At 36.8% G+C, this 23554-nt stretch overlaps 7 protein-coding genes across 8 annotated transcripts; all 7 read right to left on the bottom strand.

The window, feature by feature from the left end:
• Positions 1–1034: 1034 nt before the first annotated feature.
• On the bottom strand, positions 1035–3157 carry LOC106397846 (putative pentatricopeptide repeat-containing protein At1g02420). The gene has a single exon (XM_013838467.3). The coding sequence runs from the start codon at positions 3126–3128 to the stop codon at positions 1650–1652; it is 1479 nt and encodes a 492-aa protein (XP_013693921.1). The 5' UTR covers positions 3129–3157; the 3' UTR covers positions 1035–1649.
• A 139-nt stretch (positions 3158–3296) lies between these two features.
• LOC125595225 (cytochrome c oxidase assembly protein COX11, mitochondrial-like) lies at positions 3297–5286 on the bottom strand. Its single transcript, XM_048771127.1, has 8 exons — positions 5145–5286; positions 4904–5022; positions 4457–4760; positions 4300–4352; positions 4128–4200; positions 3913–4017; positions 3742–3822; positions 3297–3635 (listed from the first exon to the last, which is right to left on the bottom strand). Exons 2-8 carry the CDS (start codon positions 4972–4974, stop codon positions 3477–3479), a joined length of 846 nt encoding a protein of 281 aa, XP_048627084.1. The 5' UTR covers positions 4975–5022; positions 5145–5286; the 3' UTR covers positions 3297–3476.
• A 601-nt stretch (positions 5287–5887) lies between these two features.
• On the bottom strand, positions 5888–8520 carry LOC125595226 (gibberellin 2-beta-dioxygenase 6-like). The gene is made up of 3 exons (XM_048771128.1): positions 7935–8520; positions 6398–6740; positions 5888–6220 (listed from the first exon to the last, which is right to left on the bottom strand). The coding sequence occupies exons 1-3, from the start codon at positions 8333–8335 to the stop codon at positions 5966–5968; spliced, it is 999 nt and encodes a 332-aa protein (XP_048627085.1). The 5' UTR covers positions 8336–8520; the 3' UTR covers positions 5888–5965.
• A 2885-nt stretch (positions 8521–11405) lies between these two features.
• LOC125595224 (putative expansin-A17) lies at positions 11406–12606 on the bottom strand. The gene is made up of 3 exons (XM_048771126.1): positions 12586–12606; positions 12122–12477; positions 11406–12033 (listed from the first exon to the last, which is right to left on the bottom strand). The coding sequence occupies exons 1-3, from the start codon at positions 12604–12606 to the stop codon at positions 11724–11726; spliced, it is 687 nt and encodes a 228-aa protein (XP_048627083.1). The 3' UTR covers positions 11406–11723.
• A 1558-nt stretch (positions 12607–14164) lies between these two features.
• On the bottom strand, positions 14165–16726 carry LOC125595218 (cathepsin B-like protease 2). The gene is made up of 11 exons (XM_048771116.1): positions 16426–16726; positions 16172–16225; positions 16009–16089; positions 15723–15885; positions 15608–15612; positions 15439–15513; positions 15228–15353; positions 14911–15129; positions 14705–14818; positions 14581–14616; positions 14165–14456 (listed from the first exon to the last, which is right to left on the bottom strand). The coding sequence occupies exons 1-11, from the start codon at positions 16495–16497 to the stop codon at positions 14322–14324; spliced, it is 1080 nt and encodes a 359-aa protein (XP_048627073.1). The 5' UTR covers positions 16498–16726; the 3' UTR covers positions 14165–14321.
• Positions 16727–16804: 78 nt separating this feature from the next.
• On the bottom strand, positions 16805–18414 carry LOC125595219. Of its 2 annotated transcripts, none has more exons than XM_048771118.1 (2): positions 17336–18414; positions 16805–17178 (listed from the first exon to the last, which is right to left on the bottom strand). In XM_048771118.1, the coding sequence occupies exons 1-2, from the start codon at positions 17888–17890 to the stop codon at positions 17134–17136; spliced, it is 600 nt and encodes a 199-aa protein (XP_048627075.1). In that variant the 5' UTR covers positions 17891–18414; the 3' UTR covers positions 16805–17133. The 2 variants fall into 2 exon arrangements, with proteins under 2 accessions (XP_048627075.1, XP_048627076.1); XM_048771119.1 differs by having other exon boundaries at positions 16805–17169.
• A 2041-nt stretch (positions 18415–20455) lies between these two features.
• Positions 20456–22994, bottom strand: LOC106408882 (B3 domain-containing transcription factor NGA3-like). Its single transcript, XM_048771117.1, has 2 exons — positions 22151–22994; positions 20456–21983 (listed from the first exon to the last, which is right to left on the bottom strand). The coding sequence occupies exon 2, from the start codon at positions 21704–21706 to the stop codon at positions 20642–20644; it is 1065 nt and encodes a 354-aa protein (XP_048627074.1). The 5' UTR covers positions 21707–21983; positions 22151–22994; the 3' UTR covers positions 20456–20641.
• Positions 22995–23554: the final 560 nt, after the last annotated feature.

The following is a 23554-nucleotide window of genomic DNA, read 5'->3' as shown; positions in this document are numbered from 1 at the left end:
CCGTAGTAAGGAACACATGTCATGATAGTCCAATAATTATAAAATAAAAGTTAATCATAGCTTTGTAACCAAACCAACCTCATAGAAGTTAATGTTTATGTGCCGAAAAAGTAAATTTGAATGCTGACTACTCCTAATAAGACCAGGGAAAATAAAAAATGTTAACGATTTGATCTAATAATTATAGAAATCACATGTCAGATATTCAAATCACAGGTTAATATAAAATGTTGCAACTTGCAGGTGGGTGATTAAATGCAAGCTAAGAAAAATCTCAGAATCCTATATAGTAACTGTATACATTATACAATGTAGAAAAAATCATTTTGTGTGAAACTATACGTACTTAAAGATTTCATGTAAATGTAACAGTAAAAATAAAATACTAGTACTAAGTAAAGAGGGGATCAGTTCAAAGAAAAGAGAGTAAAGAGGGGTTTTAGAAGATGTTAATATGAGTATTTATTCTCTTAATAGACATGAAATGTAAAATCCCCCCAAGTCATGAAAGCAACTCGAACTAACTGCACCGTCACTGCTTGCGTCAGTGTTCAAACAAACACATCACACATGACGCTGACTACAACATGAGAATATTTTTACTATCTTGAAAATCAAACTGAATCTATTCGCTGTAAACGTGGGGGCCGCAATTCCCATGCCGCGCTTGCATTAAACTTGTATGACTACTTTTAACGTCGTCCGTATTTTTATGTCCAGATATCTTTATTTTTTGGACGACTCTTATTATCATTGTTAAGCTATCACATTTGTTATATATGGACCCTATCTAATACAAAGCTCTGGCTTGGACTTGTACATTTTTAACAATTAGGCCTTTAAGTGGCTTTTCTAATCAGCTGATTTACCTTCATTAAATTTTTTTAATACATTCTTTTGCTTTTTCTGATGGCAGTTTTGTATCTGAAATTATCTAAAACATTCTAAATTTATTGTGTATAATATATGGTTAGAGAGCTCCCTACTTCTCTCATCACAGAATCTGGTTTAAGGTCACCAAGACAAAGACGAACTAAAAAAAACAACCATAAGTTTTGGCCGTGATTGACTGAACCCCAATAGGAACAAAACACACCAACAAGAATCTAAAAGTCACGCAAACAGAGTTTTTCTCTCTTTTCTTTTCAATTTAGCTGATTTGTCTAAACACGCCAACAAACTTTGTGTGAAGTGTAGTAGTATTTAAAAGAAGAAACCAGAGGAAAAAAAAACAGGAGACAGTGAGATTGGTCCTGAAGAGTCTGTTCTCTTTGGCAAAGCAAAACTACATAAAATCTATGTTTACCATTTGATTAGTTCGAAAATTCTCTCTCTCTATAAGAGCAAAAAGATGCCATCAATAGCGTCTGGTACAGTTTTAACCACCAATCCGCTGCCTGTTTCAGCAGAATCCAAACGTCTGCAACTTTTTCATCTATGCCTCATCCATCTTCTTCTTCTCGGAAAATGTTATGATTGTCATCTTCTTCTTCCGCACCTACCTCTGCAAAACTCCTAAACTCTAACAATGGTTCCTCGACTTCATCTGATAGACTTGAACAAAAAAGACTCGGCCAAGTACAATGGCATTATACATGAAGGACTCAACTGGCTCTTGGAAAACACTGGAAGAATGTCCTGATTTTTCATCACTGAATCTCTGTACTGAAAACAGCCATCTTCTGTTTCAAATTATTAACCTCTTCGTGCTTATTTGCTAGCTCCATCAACAACTTGATCCTTTTAAAAGAGACATTACTCGGTCTATGTCCCTTCTCAACCATCTCAAGCAAACATTTCTCAGCTTCGTCTACCTTAGCCAAATCACAGAGCAAATCCAAAAGCACATCCGAAACCAAACTATAAGAACCGAAACCTTTTCCCACCATATCTTCCCACAACCGCAACGCCATATCCACTTTCTCGTGTCTCTTAAACATCTTAATCAAGAACATACAAGACTGAGTATTTGGCAAACACCCATTCCCCAACATTCTCACATACAGCTCCCAAGAACGTCCCAAATCATTCGATAAAGAAAGAACACGGAAGAAGAGATTATAAGTAGTGGCGTTGGGGGACAGACCTTTCTTCACCATCTCATCCACCAACTTATCTGCATCCCCGAGCCTCCTGGCTATGCAATAGTTTCTTATAGCAGCGTTGTAAGCAGGAACGTCAGGATAACACCCATACTCCTTCATTTCCTTCAAAACCTCTCTAGCTTTATCAGGCTGGCCGATTAACCCCAAACCGCCAATAATGGTAGTGTAAGTTATAACATCGGGAGTTACATCCTCGTCCCGCATCTGATCAATCAGCTTGTAAGCATTATCCATGGCCCTGTCCTTGCAATACACATCAATCAAGGAGTTGTAGGTAACCACATCAGGTTTGAGCCCCTTTTCTTTGGTCATTTCCTGGAAGAAAGCTTCAGCTTCTTCAGATGATCTCCAGCCAGACAAAAGGATGTTAAAAGTGTGCAAGTCAGGCTGAAACTGATGCTTCAAAGAGTGATAGACATTCCTAGCATCGGTCATAGTCTTCTCTTGGCAAAGAGTTCTCAAGAGAGCATTGAAAGAAGCACTAGTGTCGAAGAAATCAGGAACCAATCTCTTGAACTTCCAGAAAGACTCAACGGTTTGTCTAACGGAACACAGCTTAGCCACTCTACCTAAAACCACTTGCATCGTCCTAGGCGTAATCAAAGACGGATCCTTTCGCTTAGCTTCAAACAAAACATCCCAGAGTTGATCGAACTTCCGACTTCTACCGAGGATATAGAGCATCGTGTCGAGAGAAAAGGAGGAGTGGTAAAAGCCTCGTCGAGCACCAGCGTGCCTGTACAACTCCAGGGCTTGAAGAGGGTTTCCGTGACTGAACCTAACTCTTTTCAAAACCCTATCGATTAAGTCCTTCGACAAGTGGAGTCCACTGGAGCTCAAGGATTCCTTCAACTCTCCTTGCAGATTTGAGGCATTGATCATCCGGTAAACAGTTTCCGCGTCGTCGTCTGGCAGGAGCTTCTTCGCATCCGAAGAGTGTATTGCCACACTGTGAAGAAATGATGTAGAGAGACGGAGACTGGGAGGAACGCGAGAAGCACACTGCGGCTTGAGTATCATCATCGTTTCAGCAAGGAATGGAGAAGATGATGATGATCCAAAACTAAAACCCTATCGAAAAGTACCACAACTGGTTTAAGTCGACAAATCTAGAAAGCCCAATTTACTTTCTCATGAAACCTGTGGCCCGTTCACTCTTTCCCATGTTGCCTTCTTATGTTGTATATTTGATTTTGTTCAAGCAAATATTCAATTAATAATATCATATGTTCCCTTGTATCCTTCAACATAACTGCAGCACAAAACAAATTACTAACCAACAATTTTCCCATTATGGAATTTTTTATTTTATTTTTAACTCAAGGAAAGGAGGGAGACTCTTCTTCTTCACTTCAAAAAAACATGCCATCTTTAATTGGTTTCTTGAACTGGAACTGAGCTTTTATTGTCGACTGAATCTGTACTAGTAGTTTCCTCGGACACTTTGAAGAACGTGTAAGACAATATCAAGTTGTTGATTCCGTCCATTCTTGAATCAGTCTCAAACTCAGGATCAATGTAGAAGAACACCTGCCCAGTTTTTACAACGAAAAAGATAAAGATGAAGGTCTTAGTGGGCTATTTGATTTTGCTCAAGGAATATATCAAGCAGAGCCAAGAAGGAAAGGGTAGTCACCGGCATGTCAATCTGTTCTCCAGGAAGAAGTCGCTGTTCCTCAAAGCAAAAACACTGTATCTTGTTGAAATAAACCCCTGCCTGTGTGTTCCGAGAACCAACGAAAAGATGTATTAAGGGAAATTGATACACTTGATAGTCAATTCACCAAGGCTAATATATTGTTTAAACCTTCATGGGAGTGACATTGTATGTGGAGACTCCGGTTATTGGGGCTGAACTTTTGTTTTCAGCAGTGTAAAAGGCGAGTGCGCTTTCTCCAGGCTTTACTCTCACCTATAACACAATTCCAAAACCACAAGACATATATCAGTTTAAACACACACACACCTACATTAACAAATCACCAATACTCTTCTTGACTTATATATAAAGTCTAAACAAACCTCTCTTTGAGTTGGAGTGAACTTCCACTGCATCCCATCTGCAACATCAGCATTGAACTGCACCACAATCTCCCTGTTTCCGACACAAAAAGTGACTAATAAGCTAGCACCTTCACCATACACACATATTACCAAAAAGAAGACGGTTTATGAATGGGTCCCTTAACACCACCTTTCAGTGACGGTGCCAGAATCTGAATGTCTAGCAATCTTCTCCTCGACAGTCTGTAGTAGTAGTATGAGTCCCAAAAAAAAAAGATTAGGACAGAGACTAAGAATAATCGTGAAAGGAATAGAGAAATGGTTTGACTTGTATATAAAAAATATACCTCTTTGCGTTGAACAGTACCTCCATAACCAGTAGCTTGGCAGAATGTTCGATACAAAGGCACAGCAGCGTAAGTAAGGCCAACCATGCCAAAGACAACAGCAGTGAGATAGTAGAGCATTTTCTTCGATTTGGTTTCTGTTATCGAGTGAGTAGAATACTGGCGATGAGCACCACCACCAAGTAACATGGATTTAGAGTGGGAAAACGAAGATGAGCTTCCCCAAAGCTCTCTCTTGCTTGGGAGATTATGATGATTGCCATTAAAAGCTCCATAACGAGAGCACGGAACAAGAGGCACAGTCCTACACAGGCATCTCTCATAACTCTTAATTTAATACGAATCTTAGGTTGATGATGATAACAAGTGCAAATAAAAAAGATACAACTTTCGCTGAGGAATTTCAACAAACAGTTAATATGCATTTCAGGGGGGGGTTCATTTTACCTCGATGTTCGATGAATGTTCTCTAAATACGAAGAAAATCGAGTCCCTCTACATGCCTTGGACCATGACATGGCCGAGTCGGAATGGTTTCAATCGATCGACACTACAAAAATACGAATCTGCACGAGAAACACCAACTCAGAAAATATTACTTTGAAAACTAAACTTGTTTTGTCCACTTCCCAATCGTGATCGATTCGACGATGCCAGGAAGAGTGAGGAAGAAGGGAAGAAGACTTACCGGTTAACGAACGACGGCGTTCTCGATTTCGTTGGCGGTTGAGATATCAAAGACGTCGCATGAAATGAAACCATAATAAACACAATAAAGCCTACTATTCAAACAACGACTTGTCTGCTGTCTAAAGAAATAAAAAAAAAGATAATCCCTTTCTTTTCAATTTTTGTTCACTCACATGCGTCCAATTTAATTGTAAGCCCACTTTGTTATGCCGATGGCCCAATTAGGAAGATATACAACATCAATACAACAGTGCATCATAGAGTATTTGGCCATTGGGTTAGATCCAAATTTAGAATTGGTTCATAACACACACACCTAACGTCAATAATACATTCCATCAATTTTGATTCTTTTGTTTTCGCACATCTATAAGCCCAACACCCATCTTACCACGACACGCCTCGCCGTTTCATGGACACATTTCTCATGGCAGTCATGTTCCTTACTGTGATATTATTTTTTTTTTTTTGAAAAAAAAAGGGTTAAACCCGGGTCTATTAAAGACACAGACCTAACCCCCGGGTGGAGGTACAGCCCACGGATAGACCCTCTCCTGGGCATTCAAATGAGCCGAAAGCAATAGTCCATATCCGTGTGGCCAGCGGGGTTCGAACCAGGGTTCGCCGTATTGGGTTTAATCCCTCAAGCGCCACTGAACTACCACCACTGGTTCTTACTGTGATATTATTACAAGAGTCAATCGCCGTTTACGTTCAAAAGAATAACTTGCATACTACTGATGTTTGTGACTTATTAATACTTTATCGTGTACAACTATACATTTACATGGTGTAGTATTTTGTATAACAAACCAACAATCATAATACTTGTGAAGTTTTGAAGAACTCGAGACGAGGTACATCTAAACGGAGAGAGTATGTAGCTGTTTTGTAGTCACCCCATGTGAATGTATTATATCTTCGTGGATTCTCCGGCGATACCATTTTCGGCAACGGTGATATTATTGCATCTAACGGCGGTGCCGCAAAATACATCGCTGACATTCGAGATTTTCCTGCCGTGTTCGCCAATACCCTGTGCCTCACGCTAGTAAACCTCCCATTCGTCAATGCCTATTATTTTTTTAACAATATTAATTAGAAAATTAAGTACACAATCTTAATTTGTGACGTTAGTTATTGCATGCGAGGGAAATTGACCTTATTTTTAAAAAAAATTTAAATACGATTTAACAATAATTAATTGTTTTTAAGAACTTGCTAAAAATGGAAACTTTGTTTTAAAATTACCTGAAGGCAGTCACCGACCAACACGTAGAAGCATGTAGGGTCAGATGGTACAGGGATCCATAAGCCGTCACGTGAGCAAACCTCAAGGCCATCTACGTCGTTGGATCTTAACACCGTCAAGATCTGAGGGTCAGAATGCTCCCCGAAACCTATTTGGCTAAAGCCTCTCAGCGCGTACGGTGCGGGTGGATAGTGATTCAGTCGCAGGATTGAGTCGCTACGGACATCTCTGATTAGCTCACTCACCTTGGTAGATCTCTGGCCCCATAAATTCTCGGCCGTTAGATCAATTATCTCACATGCAAGATCTTTAATGGCGCGTATGTAATCGTTTGTGGCCGAGCTACAAAAGTAAAATATACGTGGCATTTAGTCAGCACGCTCAACAATTGCTGACGCAGAGAGCAAATGTAGTGATAGATATCAATAACAGAGAAAAAGGAAAGGCATGGTCAGAGGAATGTTCGAAAGTGAGGGACCCTACGCTCTTTTTTACAGGTTGTCACTTTAATTATTGAACAAGAAGAATGAATAACAGGTCAAATCTTGATTTATTGACGTTTCGAATCGTGATTCTTTGACGTCCCCGAGTGTTTTTGTGTTCATGCACAATCGTCCATTTATTGACCGAGTCTATTCAATTATTATATCACTTGTGACGTGTCACGTGTGTGTATAATCTTCATCCCAAAATTAATAATAATCTATTTCGAGATATATTTATTTTCCCACAAAACAAATCATAATGTATCACTGAATTTTACAAGAAAGTAGTATTATCTAGAAAGATATCTTAAATTTCGACTACTACGAAAGAAACTGATAAATACAGTATATTGTAGTATACAAAAAATTATGCCACCAAATTAGGGGGGAAATTATATAATTTCAGTTAATCAACCATTTCGCGGTCCAGGTTGCAAAAGCACTTTCACATTAGAAAGGCTTAATATAGGAAAACAAGTGTTGGCATTCTACGTGTAACCACATGCCAATATACTATGAACCAAGAACAAAATCCAACCATCGTAGATTAATGATTACAACAAATTATCAGGTGAACCGGCATTAGGTTGGTACGATTATTTATTTGTACTAAATTAAATACTATAGTATAATATAATAATAATAAAGGAGCAAAGACTGATAATAATTAAAAGCCGTGTCGTTGTTCAAAAAATAAATAATTTAAAGCCGTGTCTTATGGTTTGTTTGTCTGAAATATTAGTATATGTGGGTTATGTCTAATTTGTTTTTTTTTGTATAACTTTGTCTAAATTTTTTTCAGATATAAAATTAAAATGTTATGATGTACGTATGGATAAAGACATGCATTATCATGATATATATAAATGCAAACGTTTAATATGTATTTTTCGTCTCTTTTTGTATGGCAGGAAATAAACTAGGTCCAGTTACCATTATATCTACTTGCAATATATATATATATATATATAAATCTTTATAACTTTACAAATTAGAGTTAGTTCAAAACCAGTAATAAATACCAAAAAGGAACAAACTTTGTTATACATACCTGAACTTGAAGGGGTCATCATGTGAGATAGTTTCAGATTTATCAGCGACAGACGTTGGGTTTGCATGGAGAAGAAGATACTCAAGCTCACCCAAGTCTCCATTAAACCCGATGTTCTTGCATCCGTAACCGAATGGACTCGCGGGACCGGCTCGTTGCTTCTCCGTGCCCGGTTTATTAAAGAACTCTTCACCCTCACGCTCAAATCTCCAAATTATCTCCGGTTTAACTCCATGGTTTATCACCTTGAAAAACCCATTAACCTCGCAGGCTTTCGTGATTTCCTCCGATAGTTTTGACCGGTCGAGTGAAGAGAAATCAATCACAGGGAAGTTACATTTCGGCGAGGCTTTCGCCTTCTTTCCGGTGGTTAGAGACGGTGTTGAAGAAGGCAAAACCATGTCCTTTTATTTTCAAACGAAAACAATTTTTTAAAAGAAACAAGTACTAGTAGATAACGAAATCAGGAGGTTTTGATATGAAATAACCCGATACAGAAGAGTAATGTATATATAGTGTATGAGAAGCGCTAGATGAAAGGTAGGTTTGGATAAAATAACTATTTTTAGTTAAAGCAATTTTCGATTTTCTAGTAATGCTATGGTTGCCATACCGTTAATAAATGGGGAAAATAAAAGTAATCGTCTCATCATACATATCGCGTAAGGTGGGCATGCAATCAATGGGGACGGTCGAATTTTCAAAAACAAAATTATTGTCATAATTTTTTTTGTCTATAAGTTATGCATATAACTCCATCAAAAAAATGTTGTAAGAATGTGTATTACAAAAATATGTATATATTCAGCTTAAAATCTCATTTTCAATTGGACCAAAAAATATCTTATTTTCAAGCTAGGTACACTTTTAAATTAGATCTATGAATTTTTTTTTTAGCATTTTATTACATTTGACGACCTAGTTATTATTGAATTTGGGTAGATTAAAATTTGGTGTAGAAAAGTAGTAGATGTTGATGTTTAGTTCTTCAGATAATTTAAAGATTGAGCACTTATAGCCTTAAATTACGGGTTTGGTTAGTCATAATATTGATTTCTTGGTATGCAGTATTACAAAACAAACGCATGAATAGTATAAGCATACCAGTTGATGATTAATTTAGACCATGATTAGCTCCAATCTCTTAACTGAGATTTTTAGTTTCGAGTAATAGACGATTCTTAACCTTTTTTTATATTTTAACTAAGAAAAGCTTAGTCGAATTTTTTTTTAAAAAAGATTAAATCATGAGTTAAGAACCCCGACTAAGAGACGAGTGTTAATCATGCTCTCAAGCCATGTTTATTAGGGGTTTTTAGGGTGGAGTTCTTAGCGTAATATAAGAACCGTCTCTTAATTTTAACTGAAAAACTAAGAATCGTCTCTTAAAACTTTTATTTAAGAGTTGGTTCTTAATTTTTTTTAGTTAAAAGTTAAGATATGGTTCTTATATTATGCTAAGAATCATATTCTAAAAATCTAAAAACCCATGTCAATACATAGTAGTCCGGTCATAAATGCTTGATACTGATAAGTCTGGCAAAGTTAATATTAAATTTTACAACTATAGTTTTAATCATAAGAATTGACGAACAAGTTTTTAAAAAATCTTCAGAATAACTTCATAAAATTGAATGAAAACAAACATATTGAACTGTGATTTCTCCCATTTTCAAGTTAGAGGCATTTAATCATTCAAATATTAAATTTCAATCATGGTTGATAATCTTAAGAGTGCAACAGTGTACAACATGTCATGATTCGTCTTACCATAAGATAGATCTTTCAGATTTTAAGATGTAATATTTTTCTTATGAAGTGGCAAATAAGAAGGGAAGCTTATTTTTGGTCAAAGGGTAGGGAAACTATAAGAGAATCAAATGCTATTTTTATTATAGACGATGCGAGTGGAAAAGAGTTACAATGAATTGGGAAAAGTGAAGCTGGCCCGGGGTAAGGCCACTATGTCGTCACGTAGTGGTCAACCTTGATGGCTCCTATTAGCCGTCCGATTAATAAAGAAATTGCTTTCGTAGCCCATACATATTCTTTTCAATTATTATGTTCTCTCAACTCTCTGTACCAATACCTAGTACCTACCCTTTTTTTTTTTCAACTAGTACCTACCCATTTACTGTATTCTTTATTATGAGACCATCTTTTTCTAAAAAATGGTTTTCCTTTTTGCTTCGTTGTTCTTTTTTTATGTTTGGATAAAAAGCTTTCTATTTTTGGTTCACTGTGTTTTACTAAGCAGAACGATCACTTTCTAGCCAAACGATCGTTAAATACAATGTAAATGATCCATCAATATAATAGCACTAAAATAACATTTTAATCAGTGGACTTTTCGGTTGCGCAAAAAAAAAAAAAAAATCAGTGGACTTTTCTCTCTTATTATTTATTCAAATGCTAAATAAATCAACTAATATTTGTTTTTTTTTTTGAAACTTAACTAATGTTTTCTTTTATTGTTTGTTGTATGCATGTCAAGATTTTTCATCGTCCTAATACTAGTCACCTATCTAACAAATCTAACGTTTTTTTCTGTTGTTCTGATGTTAGGTAATTAGGTTCACGGCAACTCAAAAATGGGAAAACACATTTTTTTTTTGTCAATGGGAAAACACATTTTATAAACAACAAATCAAACGACAGAAATGGATAAATCTAATAATTTTAATGCTTATAATATTCAAGATATGCAATATGTAAGAAGGATGGGAGAAAAGTTGAGCAGCGACAGGTTGGATCAACGGAACGTGGCATCTGACACATTAGCCGACATTATCCCATGAATGAAACATACATGTCAGTTACCAAACCTAACTCTATTGCTGTATTAAAAATGTTCTGGTGTGGTGTGGCCATTATGATGAGTAGTGAGTTAAAATGATTATCTTCTGCATTACGTAATACTAAAATATTAACACACTATAAAAAATACATATTTTAAAATGAAAGAAGAACCTGCAGCATGCATTAAGAAACTACTAGTATTTATAGAGAATGGGTTGCTTAAACCGTAATCTGAGCTAATATGTTGGAAGATGAAAAATATGTTTACATGAATAACGCAGCTGACATATAATAAAATGTTGTTAGGATTGAATCATTTTTTAGTATCTTTGCTCGTCGTCAATAAATTGTTTTATCTCATAGTTGGATGATCAAAAACTAAAATGGGCCTAATAAAAAGGTAGAATAGGATATTAATAAAGCCCACGTAAAAAGAGCTCTGTGATATGTAGCCGAAGGAGAGTGTGTCTACAACTGAAAGGATCAAACTGCTTTGCAGCCTAAAGTAAGTCTTGTTCGCCGGTTAAAAGAAGGAAATCTATAATAAAAGCTCTGCGATGAAGAAGAAGATCTAAATAAAGCCGCAAATTCAGATGAAGAAGAGAAACGAAGGTCAACAGAACATTTCTAGTATGAGTTTCTCCAATTAGCCAATTATAGGTTGATGGTGGGTAGTTAGTGAAAAAGGATCTAATTTTTTGGGGTGAAAATGGCAGATTGGCATTGGAAGAGGGAGAGGTGAAGTATTTGCAGAAGATGAGAGAGAGGAAAGTAGGAATCTCAGCTTTGTCGAATAGAACGGGAAAAGCGAAAGCAGCGGAAGGACTAATTAAGGAGAGATAAATAGACACTTGACAACAGTTTGCCATCATTTAATATTAAGCTTAACACTTTCTCCGTATACTCGGTCGGTTTCATGTATTCAAATTATGTAACATTACATTTCAAGAAATCAAGCTTTCATTTACAGTAGTAGCTAGTCCATAGTTATCAGAAGTTAATGTTGCTCTTGAAGCTCTGACCAAACTGCCAGTATGAAGGAACAACGTCGATTGCTGTCTTTATCTTACCGTTACTGGCTTGGATTTTGAAAGAGAGACTTTGTCCGTTAAGGTAAGTAAGGCTTTGCCAATTAGCTCCCCAGTTTCTTGACATGGTCTCCCATTTGTTACTCTTGGAGCCTTTGATCCATACTTGGGATAGATCACCTGCGCCTCCGACATTTGAGATGAGGACAAGCTCGAAGTAATCTCTACCGTTCATGGTGAATCTCATACCTCCGCTTCTTCTACATCCAACCCTACAGACAGTTATAAGAAACTTAGCAACACATATGTAAGTACTGTATATGAATATTGAAATGAGGTGTTAGATTGTTTTTGGGTTACTTTCTATAGAGAACAGGGACGATTCCGGCTCTGTAAATGGCGATGGTCTCAAAAGCAGGCTGAGCCATATCGAAGTGAGGCCTTGGAGGATTGCACCAACCTCCATCATCGTTTGGTAAAGCGTAATTGGGTGGACAGAAGTTAGTAGCTGTGATTGTTATCCATTTCCCTTTAAGACACCATTGTGGCACTTTGGTCGCATCGCACACCATTTGGTAACAACCTCCGCATGATTTGCCGTCGTTGAACAGTGCAGTGCTTAACGCCGCCGTGTTTGTTTTGTAACCATCGGTGTAGAGGTCGCCATATCCACATGCTCCACCTGACCAGATTATAAAAAAAGTTATAGCGGGTGTCTAATTGATTAATTGTTTATTTGCAATTATAAAGACAAGTCAGAAGAGTTTCTTGGAGAAGAAGAAAGAAACCCTAAAACAGGAAGAAAATCAACTAACCCATTGTACCAGAAGCATCACTTCCGCCATAGAAGGTTGCATGAGCTTGCATCCAGCCTGCAGACACAGAGCTGATCATATTCGTGCATAACATCGCGAGGAGGAAGTTGGCAAGGATCGAAAAACAAAAGATGTTCGTCATTTTTCCTTTTAGCTTCTTGTTAAGTGTCTTGTGATCGAAGGGGAAGTGTAATTGATAGAATACAAGTGTTTTGATGAATATACATATGCATAGACGAACAATGCGAGCATTTATAGTGTTGGAAGCATTGAGCTTCCTCCTGATTTCATAATTCTTCAGCATTATTGTTTTTTTTTGTGCGACTAATTGTAATATACTATTTGTATTAGTTAAATTTTATAACATTTCATGACTTCAAGTCTTGAATTACTCAAATTCCGGGGGAACGACTGTAATGATAATATGATATGGCGTTCCATATCATCTTGTGTTAAAAACGACAATACGCAACTGTATCAAGAAACAAATCATTAAGCTATATACGGAATAACACTCTATAAAACCACATGACAAATTTTTCTTAATTTGCGGAGAAAATGTCATTTTGATAAGCTGTCTTCTTTTCACTCGTAAATACCGTTGTACGTTATAGCACAGTTTAATTATATAGTATAAACAATAAGTTCAGTTGTTATTTATTAGTATTGTTTTCTTTATATCTAGTCCGTCTTAAATTTTCTGTTATCAAAACCAAAACAGAGGAATGGATTATAACAAAGTCTCCTATAAATCGTACGTTTTACATCATCTCATTCGTCAACATGGCAAATGGCACATGTACGACGGTAGTACTTTTCAACGTATCCACCAAGAAACAAAACATTGACCAATTAATATTCATCAATGAAACACATTAACTGATTTGTTGAACAAAAACATTGATGATTTTACTCCTAGACTTCTAACATTTATAACCATTCCATGGCTTGAAATACCACTTTTCTACGTGGTTAATATGATTCTCAGGTTTGATTATGCTATTCGATACTAAATATTTTATCAAATAGCTCCCAACCTTTTTTCGGAAGAGAAATTGGTATCGTAAAATAAAAATAGAAATGAGTGTATTTTCTCTTGTGTACGTAATATATCTGTCATCCATGCAGTTAATCATTAGTGGCGCCCTAATATGATGGCATATGTAGAGGTACGTCCTCGCTCTTATGTCACATGGTTCCATTTTTTTTTGGTAATCAACATGTGTACGTAATATTTGCTGTGATAATCTATCTCAAGTCAAGTTGGTAACTTCAGACGAGTTAGCAAGTATAATCAAGAAGTCTTTACTGATAAAGAAGAGAGTTCGGGAAATCTTCAGTCTCCTGGTTTCAGCTTTAGAGGAACAAGTTTTTCAACTTTCTACGCCGGGGCACGAACCGGTATATCTTGTACTAGTGGAGTTTTATTGGAACTTACGACCAACTGAAGGAGGTTTTTATGCAACAAGTTCCTAATACTACTGGGAGTAATCTAGTAAACTGAGAACAACCTCCTCAAGTATCCACACATGCATTGTGCAGAATGAAAACAGTATAAATTAATATGTAAACATGTAAAAACTGAACATGAACAAAAGCTAAAAGGGTATATTTTGTAGTTAATATACTTTTGTTTGGGTTTATTGAAGTCGTTTGATTCTTTTCATTGGAAACAGGAAGCAAATTACATATATTACAGAGAGTGTCGAGACAGAAACACGTCTTTTGTTTTCTGATTTTTAGTTTTAAAATGAGGAAACTAGAACATCATCTGATGTATTAATACCATTAAAGACGTTCCTGTCTGAAGGCAAACCGGCGACAACACCGTGTTCGATTCCACATTCGTTCGTTCCTCTCTTGATCTTGAAGTAACCATCCTGAAATATAATTACACATAGACATCAGACTTGGTGTGTTCCCTCTGGATTCTTGAATGTAATGCAAGGACCTTGAAAAGATAACAAGTAAAAATAAGTTTGATTGGAGAGAAGAGTTACTTACATCACCCCAGCTTCGGTTCCATTGATTTGCAAGCAACTGGTGTAACAATTCAAAAAGAATGTCAGCAACTCTCCAGCCAATAGAAAACTGATACGAGAGTGTGTTTCAAAAGTGGATATCATACCCAATAATCTTCGCCATCATCAGAAGTTCCCCAGCCAATAAGCTTGACAGCATGACCTCCAATGTTTGCACCTGTTATGTGCTTGTACACTCCAGATTTGTAATGCGCAAAGTCCTAGTGGAAACAAAAAAGATTCATGAGAATATGGAGTTCCATATAACAATCACCATGTTTGATCAAATCTTAAAAAACTTTTTGTAACTAACCTCATAAACGGTAAAGGCAACCTCAACAGGTCCGTTTTTGTAAACTTCAGCCATAATGTCTTGAGGGCCATGTCTGACTTTGTAGGCGCTAACACCATAGTGTTTTGATTCACGCCAAAGCTGGTTTCCACTAACACATTTCCTCACACATTTTGGTGTAGGGTAAGCGGGTTCACATCCCGGGTGTGAGCATCCAGTATTGTCAAAGTATGGATCACACTTGAGGAGGAAACCAAACAACATTGCAAACATTCGATAAATATATATCAACCATTCCAATATATATCATATGGAGATGAAACAGAGAACTTTTGTACCTCTTCGGTGACTACACCGTGGTGCTTAAAGTATCGCCACGCGGAAATAGGGTAGCCACCATTACAGCCTTGACCGCAAAGGAATCCACAACATGCTAAGAGATCATTGACTGATAAAGATATATTCTGCATAGGGAACGAACACAAGAATCTTTTTGAAGAGAAAGATGGAATACAATCATCAGTGTTTTTGGCTAGGCATTGGTGTTACCATGTTATATTTGATGCAGAACCTGTCAGACAGTGACTCTACCGCCCCAAATGCCCAGCAAGAACCGCAGTGACCCTAAACAAAAACAAAAGAATGTTTTTTTTTTTTAATGAATCTCAAAACGTATAGTTTAGTATAAATTCCACTAAAATTTTGAGTGTGTTTTTACCTGATCTATAACCGAGGAGGGAGGGAATTTGATAGAAAACATAAGAAGATTCAAGTCAGTATAATATCATGTTTTAAAAGAAAGAAAGAAAGAAAGAGAGAGATAATTGACTGACCTAGGATCCTTCCAATACTGGAGCACTGAGACCAAGCAGTTCTAGCGTCAAATTCTTTAGGAAGCTTGAGAGAGATGTCAATGTCATGGCTTACAACAGGTACGCCTAAGAATTCGTTCTTAGGTGTTGGTTTAACACCGAGGAGGCGCTTAAACTCTGCAACCTGAGCATACATATACAATAAAAAAAAAAGGAAAACAAAAGAGACAAGTCAAGTTTGAGGAACAATGATAAGCGTTAGTATGTATGTATGTATCTATAAATGAGAAAGATGTAAGAAACTGACGGTGGAGTTAGCAAAGCGATCATTGAAAGCAGCTATCCATCCAGCGTTTGGATTCTCATTGACTTCTTTCACAATCTCATTCTACAAAAGTAAGTAGGTCAAAACAATGGACGAGGCAGTTATGAAAATGGGACTTGGATTAAGATTTTTAAAAAAAAAAAACCTGAAGAATTCGTGAAGTTAGCTTCTGCTGGGAAAGATTCTCTGCTGCAATTCCCTGAATAAAATTAAAAACAAAAAAAAAGTCAAAAGACTTTACTTATGATCCAGAAACACTGCTAAAATGTGAGACGCGATCCACAAAAGTTTGAATCCTTTTTAAACAAAAGAGTCAAAACCCAAAACAAAAGGCATCCACAAAAGTCTGGATCTTCGTAAGAAAAACAGGACGATGATAGAGAGATTAAGAAGATGTACCGTATTAATAACCGCTAAAAGTAAGATAGCAGAGGCTAAGTAGACTCTGATGCGATGATGATGTTCAGCCATGAATCTCCCTTCCCCTCCCCTCCTCCTCTGCTAATTCAGTTGCAATGATTTGCCCAGAGACTTTTTTTGAATAAAAGGTATTCAATTCAAAGATGATGATGATCTCTTTTCTAAAATAAAAAAAAAAGAAGAAGAGAAGGGGCTTGAAAATGACACATCATTTAATTTATTTTATTCCAAGGAAGAGAGAGATCTTGGCCGTTCAGTTTATTCCACCAACCATTTTCTTATTATCATAGGCCCTTGATTAAGAGGTTCCGCCAGATTCATGCTATATGACTTGTCAACCTATATGGGCCCTATCTTTTTTTTTTTTTTTTTTTTGGCAACGTAATATATTAAAATTTAAAAGTTAAGGGGTTACAACCGGAGCTATGCTCCACGATAAGAAGATAAAACCGGAGTTAATTTCAACGGTCAGATGAACAACAAAGAGTACACTAAAACATAAGATAGAAATGTTGGTGGGAGAGGCTAGCTCAGTGTGAAGAAATCCTTGGATGATCTTCACTTGTATCCCTGAAACGAAAGCTCCAACAAGCTTGCCATAGTCGTAAACGACGTTGATACACCCAAGCGAATGGGTTTGTGAGAGGGCTGAACAGTCCAAAGAACATCTAGAACTAGCTAAATAGTTCAGTAAACAAACAGCTCTATCTCCATCAGTGATCTCTGAAAAGACTATGAGAATCTCATAAACATCAGAAAGCAAATTCAGTGAAACGCCCGGTGAACCGGATAGGTCTAACATCATCTCCAGTTCCATAATTGAAATTGACACTACAAAGCGTATGGACACAGACGGAGGGAATTGTGGTAGGAGACCACACGAAAGTACCTTTGGGTTTGGGGAAGGACGATACACAAGAGGGAGGGGCCGGCTAGGTGAACCGGTGCTAAGCATAGATTCGGTGATTTTAGTTATGCACACTGCCCATGTCCACGAGTGAAACCAAATGTATCGTTTGGAAAAAAGGTTGGTAGCTGAACTCCTTGTGGCCAGGCCCAAGCCCATAAGGCCCACTAAGATTAGGGTTTTCCTTTGGCAAATAATCGCACCCAATGCGCCGTCGGAGCATGAGGCGTCGTCGGAGGGAGCTGTCGTCGTGTGTCCGGTGAGCCTAGTCGAGAACGGGCTGAGCACGGAGTACTTGCTGTCCTGTGGGGGTTGAGACGGTGTTACAGAGGGAGAGCCGGGCTTGAAGATAAGAACAGGAGAGAAGCACAAACGCAAAGCACACGGCGTGGTGGTGACGGTGGTGATGGGTCTATCTCGTCGGCGAAAGATTCCGGTTGGAGAAGCGCGGCGACGGGAGACCAGAGTAGGTGAAGTGAGCGATAGATCTGATGGTGGAGGAAGAGACTTGGCTCGTATCAGAGACGGCGTTGCCATGGTGACGAAGAGTCGAACAGATCCGGTGAGCTTACTCACTGACTGAACAGATCCGGCTCTTACCCACGCCCTGAGATGAGAAACGGCTACACAGATCCGAGCAGACGAAATGACGATGAGACGGCGAGCAAGATGAGTGGTGACAGAGCAAGCACAAAGCAAAACGGAAGCGAGGCAGCAGGCGAAAACACAGACTATGAAAATGCTAGGAGAGACGGTAATAACACGGAGATGTAACGGAGAGTCCCGACGCCGGCGAGCTCGAGCTCCTCCGACGCCGGAGAGAAGAGTAGAACGATGGGCCTCGATAGTCGAGCGGGGGAGCTTATGAGAAAGAGTTCATAAAGGTGGATATGGGCCCTATCACGGGCCTACTTTTTGTTTAAGTCTTCGTTCATTTCAACTTGTGGAGGACTTGTAAACGTATTTCCAAAATTCTAGGTCACATGCTTTAATGTTTAGTTTACACATCACAATAAACCTATTTAACGTTACATTCTCAAGTTAATGGAAATCTAGTGCTTTTCGTAATGCTACCATTATTGTCTTGACTTTCTTTTGTTGATGTATAACTCATGATTATTTGCCTTGTATTGTATACGTTTTGTAAACTAACAAATATATCGCATTTCCACCATTATGAAATTTATTTGGTTGGGTTAAATAGAAGAACTGGATTTATACATCTTCGATTTCTACACTCACAACAAGTGAACAAACTGACAAATAATTTAATATAATTAACAGCAAGCATCAACATGCCTCCCAAAATACAAGTTTTAGAAATGAGGCTTAACCAGTACTATAAAATGACATGATTTATTAAAAGTTTTTTTTCTGCTAAAAAAATATCTTAAAAGTTGAATTGAATTGTAAAAACTTGTAAGAAAGGGAAGAACCCATCAATCGTGCCTACAAAAACCCTAACTGGCCTACATATTTGCAGTCTCTTTTAGGTTAGGAATCTAATGAGAGGATGAATTATTTATTTTATTTAACAATAATTATAGCATGTCATTTATTCTCTTTATTCTTACACAACTACTTATCTAGACGTATTACAATATTGCATCCGTGCTTTTCTCTAATACTCTACTTTTATTATTTATATGCAATCTTTTGGATATGAATATACATTTATATAACTTTTCCCAACTATGCCCAATCCTTTTGAGACATACAGTAAAAACTGTATAAATTAATAATCTTGGGACTAAAAAAAGTGTGGAGTAATTTGGATAATAGAAGGGTAGTTTATACAGTAGTATATAACTCAAATCTACAGGAAAATATATATGATCTTTCATGCAAAAAGTTTAACACTTATCTACTTTATATATAGAGACTATATAAAAAAATATTTACCTTAATTTGTGTGCGAATACATGGATTTGTACCTAGATGTATATGTAGGCATACATATAGTAGCAGGCATGCCCACAAAATGTATAGAAAAGTACACGAAGCATGATCTCAGAACTTTAAGCTACCATGTTAAGTGTAAATGATCATTTTCTTACGATAATTAATTCATGTACAAAGTTATGTAGTCAAGAAACTAGTACGTAGTTGTATAGAAACTATAAGCATGTATATTCAACGAATGAATATTGCTATCATTTATTGAGAATCTTAGGACGGAAATCATATTCTCTAAGGATTGCATGCAAAAATGCCACATAAACTATTACTCGTCAAACTATTACTCATCAAACTATTTATACAATTATACATGTGTAAACTACGTATGCATTTATTCAGAGGCATATATGTATAAATGTATATATATAGTAACTGATAAATGATTTGGTGATCTAGCCTCCTAAAAGAACTTATGAGTTTATGAGATCTACAGACATACCTGATTTGGTAAAAATCACTTCAACTTACAATCCAAACCAAACAAAGATATTATCAACCAACGGTTAACAACAAAACAATAATCTAGAATAAGTAAAAAATGGCTGAGAACTTAAATGACTATTTGATCATAAAAAGTCAAACAACGCGAAAAGATACCATACCTTTGTTCTATATATGTATTATAAATTGAATTATTATACCTTCTTCCATAGGTAGCTTCTATTTATTTTCTTTGCCCATAACCTGCAAAATCTCTTTAACCGAACAAAAATTACAAGAGTAACCAAACAAATAAAATAGGACCATTAGAGAGAGAAAAAGAGAGGCTTCTTTGGACCTGCCCATTAGCTTAGAATGTACCATGAAACACTTTGTCAGTGTAGCTAGGGAGATAGGCATAGAGAGTACAAATCATGAAATTTATAAGCTTTTTCCCACGTACGCATCAGTTGCAAACTCAACCTATACTAAAATCTTATAAAAAGAAAAAGGTGATGTTTTATTGACGAAATGATATAGCTAAAGCCAAAAGGCAGTTCACAGTGCCAAGTAGTAATTAAGGCTAGTATAGAATTTATGAAGACGATGAGTAAACAAAGATTCATAATGATAATATGTGGATAGTTAGAGACAGTTTATGACAATCACATATATTTATATACGAAATGAAAAAGATGCGATTTCAACGTGGAGACAAAACCCTAGTGATGAACATCAAGAAACATGTAGAAAACAAAACTCATAACCAAAAAACAAACAAACAATGAAGATCGTATTTTCTTCCCATTCACTAGCTGGGATCTAATTCCTTTTGGAAGATCAACTAATGAAATAAAATAAAGAGATATTAAAAAGAAGAGGATGATGAGACTCTTCATGGATTAAAGTCTAGAGAAAGCGAGAAGACTTCCCTTTTTTAGCAAACTGATCACCACCGTCACCATCACCATCACCATTATCATCCTCATCATCATGATCACTAGATAAATTGAGTCGCAGAGCTGAAGAAGAAGAAGAAGCACCCATTTCGCCACGTGGCAACACCCAAGACTCTTCTTGTTGATTATTGTCATTATTACCACATTCCATATTCACCCCAAAGAGCCTTAGTCTCTTACCCGCCATAGAAGGAGGAGGAAGTGGAGGCAATATCACCGGAGTTAATCTCCCGGGAACTACAGGGACTGACTCAATAACCAACGGCTCTGATCCAACAATGCTTCTTTGGTCAAACGGTGAGCCGCCCGTGTAGTAACACCTTCCAGCTAAATTCCCATAAACATACCCTACAAACTCTTGACCATGATTGTTATAATAATACGAACGTTGGTGGTTCAAGCTCCGGTGAATGGGAACGGTATTATATTCCGGCAATGGATGGAATCTGTTGAAACATTGAGAAGTGGTCGGAAAATTGAAGTTAAAACCGAAGTTACCAAACTGATTATGTGTTTGAGCGACGCTCATCATGTTGGGTCTATGCCTCCAATCGATGTATAGTTTCAATCTTTTGGACTCATCTCCGATCCCTCGCTGGAAAGAGACGATGTCTCCAGCGTCGAGCTTTTTCTCTTTGACGAAACGGCTCCATCCTTTGGTTATCACGTAGCTCTGGCTAGAGTTCCAGTACGAGTAACGGAATCTCCACATCTTGCCGTTTCTGTCTTGGAAATTCAACAGCGTGCCGTTTTGGTTGTTTGATGAGTCTAGTGGAAAATACCTCTCCGCGTGTTGTTTAGGTATTACTAGTCGGTTGAGTTTTCCGACGTCGCTTGGTGTTACCACTTTGTCGAACATGTGCTCTTTCTCCGGCTGCGGTATCGTCATCATCATCGGGAAGTTGCTGTCGTTTCCGGTTCCGGAGCTACTGCTTGCTCCGATGTTGGAGTTTAATTCTTGGTCTCTGTCTTGTTCTTGGTCGGAGTTTGTTGCCGGAGCTAAGGATAGATCCATGAGATGGAGAAACCTTGATTTATAAGATGGTTTCTTGAATCAAAATTGAACCTTCTTTGTTGTTGTTCTTGCCAAACTCTTCCTACTCTTGTCTTGAGATTTTTGAGTTGGGTCTTAATTAGTGTTTCTTCATCAAGATTACTCTTTCTTCCTTTCTTGAGATGGGTCTTAGTGAATCTTCATGAAGGTTAAACATCTCTCTTGTTGCTCTAGTTGAACTGATGAATTGTTGATGTTGTTGTTCATAGTCATTGCTGCTGATAGGTCAACTCGAGATCTTCAACATACATATTAGATAGATGGTATTTAATTAAAAGACCAAACGAAACGAAAATCCAACCACACAATTATACAAGGGGGTATAGATGAATTAATGGAAAAAATCAAAGAATATATTAAAAGAAGGGAAGAAGAAAATTAAAGTTCTGGCCGGTGTGGTCTCACCTTATAATATAAGAGAGAGAGATGCTGAACTTGAAATTTTCTTTTCTCTTCTTGGTTCGGTTGGTTCTTTCCTTTTCTTCTTTGACCAAAAAAAAATTAGAGGAATATGAAAACCCTAGAATCGAAACCAAACTTGATAATTTATATTCCTCTAATCGAAACCAAATTAGAGGAATATAAATTATCTTCTCGTTGATGACTCTCAAATGAAACCAATGAAATAGAAAAATTAAAGCCAATCGGGACTTGGAACTCAAATTGCGTTCTTACCAAACTAGAGGATCTCTCTTTCTATCTCTTTAGAGGATGGAGGAAAAATGGTGGCTTGAGAATAGTTCTTAACAGAGTTTTAAGGCTTAGAGAGAGAGAGAGAGAGAGAGAGAGAGAGAGAGAGAGAGAGAGATTAGTACCGTGTATTGCGTAGGGGCCCATGAGTGATATGGTTCGGGTCATGTGAGCTTCTTGTCCTTTTCATTAGGCTTCGAGTTAGCTCTTTATACTGAAATTTCAAATATGTACATGCGTTTGTAGTTGTCCACGAAGTGCTATTGTTCGAGATTCCGTTAATCTTCTCTTTTTGTATTAGACTGAGTATTTTTTTTTTTTGGTATTATTGTTGTGGAAAAATCAGGCGATTTGGTATTTGTATTAAAATTTTGTTTTAGTGACAAATTGTTGTTCTTTTGCACTAATTAAAGAAATTTGAGTCTATGTTTAGATTTTGTAAGTTGGCACTTAGCACTAGTGAAAGTGGTCTCTGTTTATATATGTATAGATTCCTGTTTATATATAATATGTATATATCACACATGAGAAAATGAATACACATTTGTCACTATAGATAAATAATTTATAAAACAATATAAACATATGCATGCACGCATTTGATCACATTAAATTAATTATAATCCTCACCTACTACTACTCCAGTTGTTGGCATCATGTCATGATTCCTTAAACATGTGTATGCTTAATATGATTTTTTTTCACAAAGAACCCTGACAAAGAAACTATATATGTGATCCAAGCAATCAAACCATTTTCTGAAAACATTTTCACTTGCGTTTTAAAAAAGAAAAATGGTGTATCTTATGAAATAAAACATGGCCCATATTATGAAAATACGCTAGTTAATAAAACATATGCTGATTAACCATAATTTTTTTTTTGGTTGTTCATGTACTGTATATATATTATGATTATTATCTAATAACGTTCATCGATCATCAACTTCTGCCATATCAGTAAACTATGTAGTCAGTTTTATCGATCATCCAATTGATAATTTGATCGATTAGGTTAAAACGGTGTACTGTTGAACCATAAATACAACAAAAATTAAAGAAAGAAAAAAAAACTCAATGAAACATGTATAATATTGAGGGATTATGTAAATAATATCCA

Source organism: Brassica napus, unplaced genomic scaffold (genome assembly GCF_020379485.1).
Source record: "Brassica napus cultivar Da-Ae unplaced genomic scaffold, Da-Ae ScsIHWf_1008;HRSCAF=1414, whole genome shotgun sequence".
NCBI lineage: Eukaryota > Viridiplantae > Streptophyta > Magnoliopsida > Brassicales > Brassicaceae > Brassica > Brassica napus.
The sequence above is the reverse complement of the archived record's forward strand: the minus strand, read 5'-3'. Positions and strand labels throughout refer to the sequence as shown.

Coding starts and splice junctions, on each gene's coding strand:
- LOC106397846 (XM_013838467.3), bottom strand. CDS start 3,128: ATGATGATACTCAAGCCGCAGTGTGCTTCTCGCGTTCCTCCCAGTCTC.
- LOC125595225 (XM_048771127.1), bottom strand. CDS start 4,974: ATGTCATGGTCCAAGGCATGTAGAGGGACTCGATTTTCTTCGTATTTA. Junction 4,761..4,903: donor AACATTCATCGAACATCGAG/GTAAAATGAACC, acceptor ATGCCTGTGTAG/GACTGTGCCTCTTGTTCCGT. Junction 4,018..4,127: donor TCACTCCAACTCAAAGAGAG/GTTTGTTTAGAC, acceptor ATTGTGTTATAG/GTGAGAGTAAAGCCTGGAGA.
- LOC125595226 (XM_048771128.1), bottom strand. CDS start 8,335: ATGGTTTTGCCTTCTTCAACACCGTCTCTAACCACCGGAAAGAAGGCG. Junction 6,741..7,934: donor GATGACCCCTTCAAGTTCAG/GTATGTATAACA, acceptor TTACTTTTGTAG/CTCGGCCACAAACGATTACA. Junction 6,221..6,397: donor TGGTCGGTGACTGCCTTCAG/GTAATTTTAAAA, acceptor AAAAAATAATAG/GCATTGACGAATGGGAGGTT.
- LOC125595224 (XM_048771126.1), bottom strand. CDS start 12,606: ATGGCGGAAGTGATGCTTCTG. Junction 12,478..12,585: donor TGGCGGAAGTGATGCTTCTG/GTACAATGGGTT, acceptor TTAATCAATTAG/ACACCCGCTATAACTTTTTT. Junction 12,034..12,121: donor GTCCCTGTTCTCTATAGAAA/GTAACCCAAAAA, acceptor AACTGTCTGTAG/GGTTGGATGTAGAAGAAGCG.
- LOC125595218 (XM_048771116.1), bottom strand. CDS start 16,497: ATGGCTGAACATCATCATCGCATCAGAGTCTACTTAGCCTCTGCTATC. Junction 15,354..15,438: donor TCTGCATCAAATATAACATG/GTAACACCAATG, acceptor TTCCCTATGCAG/AATATATCTTTATCAGTCAA. Junction 14,819..14,910: donor TTGCCTTTACCGTTTATGAG/GTTAGTTACAAA, acceptor TGTTTCCACTAG/GACTTTGCGCATTACAAATC.
- LOC125595219 (XM_048771118.1), bottom strand. CDS start 17,890: ATGGCAACGCCGTCTCTGATACGAGCCAAGTCTCTTCCTCCACCATCA. Junction 17,179..17,335: donor GTCCTTCCCCAAACCCAAAG/GTACTTTCGTGT, acceptor AGATTCTCATAG/TCTTTTCAGAGATCACTGAT.
- LOC106408882 (XM_048771117.1), bottom strand. CDS start 21,706: ATGGATCTATCCTTAGCTCCGGCAACAAACTCCGACCAAGAACAAGAC.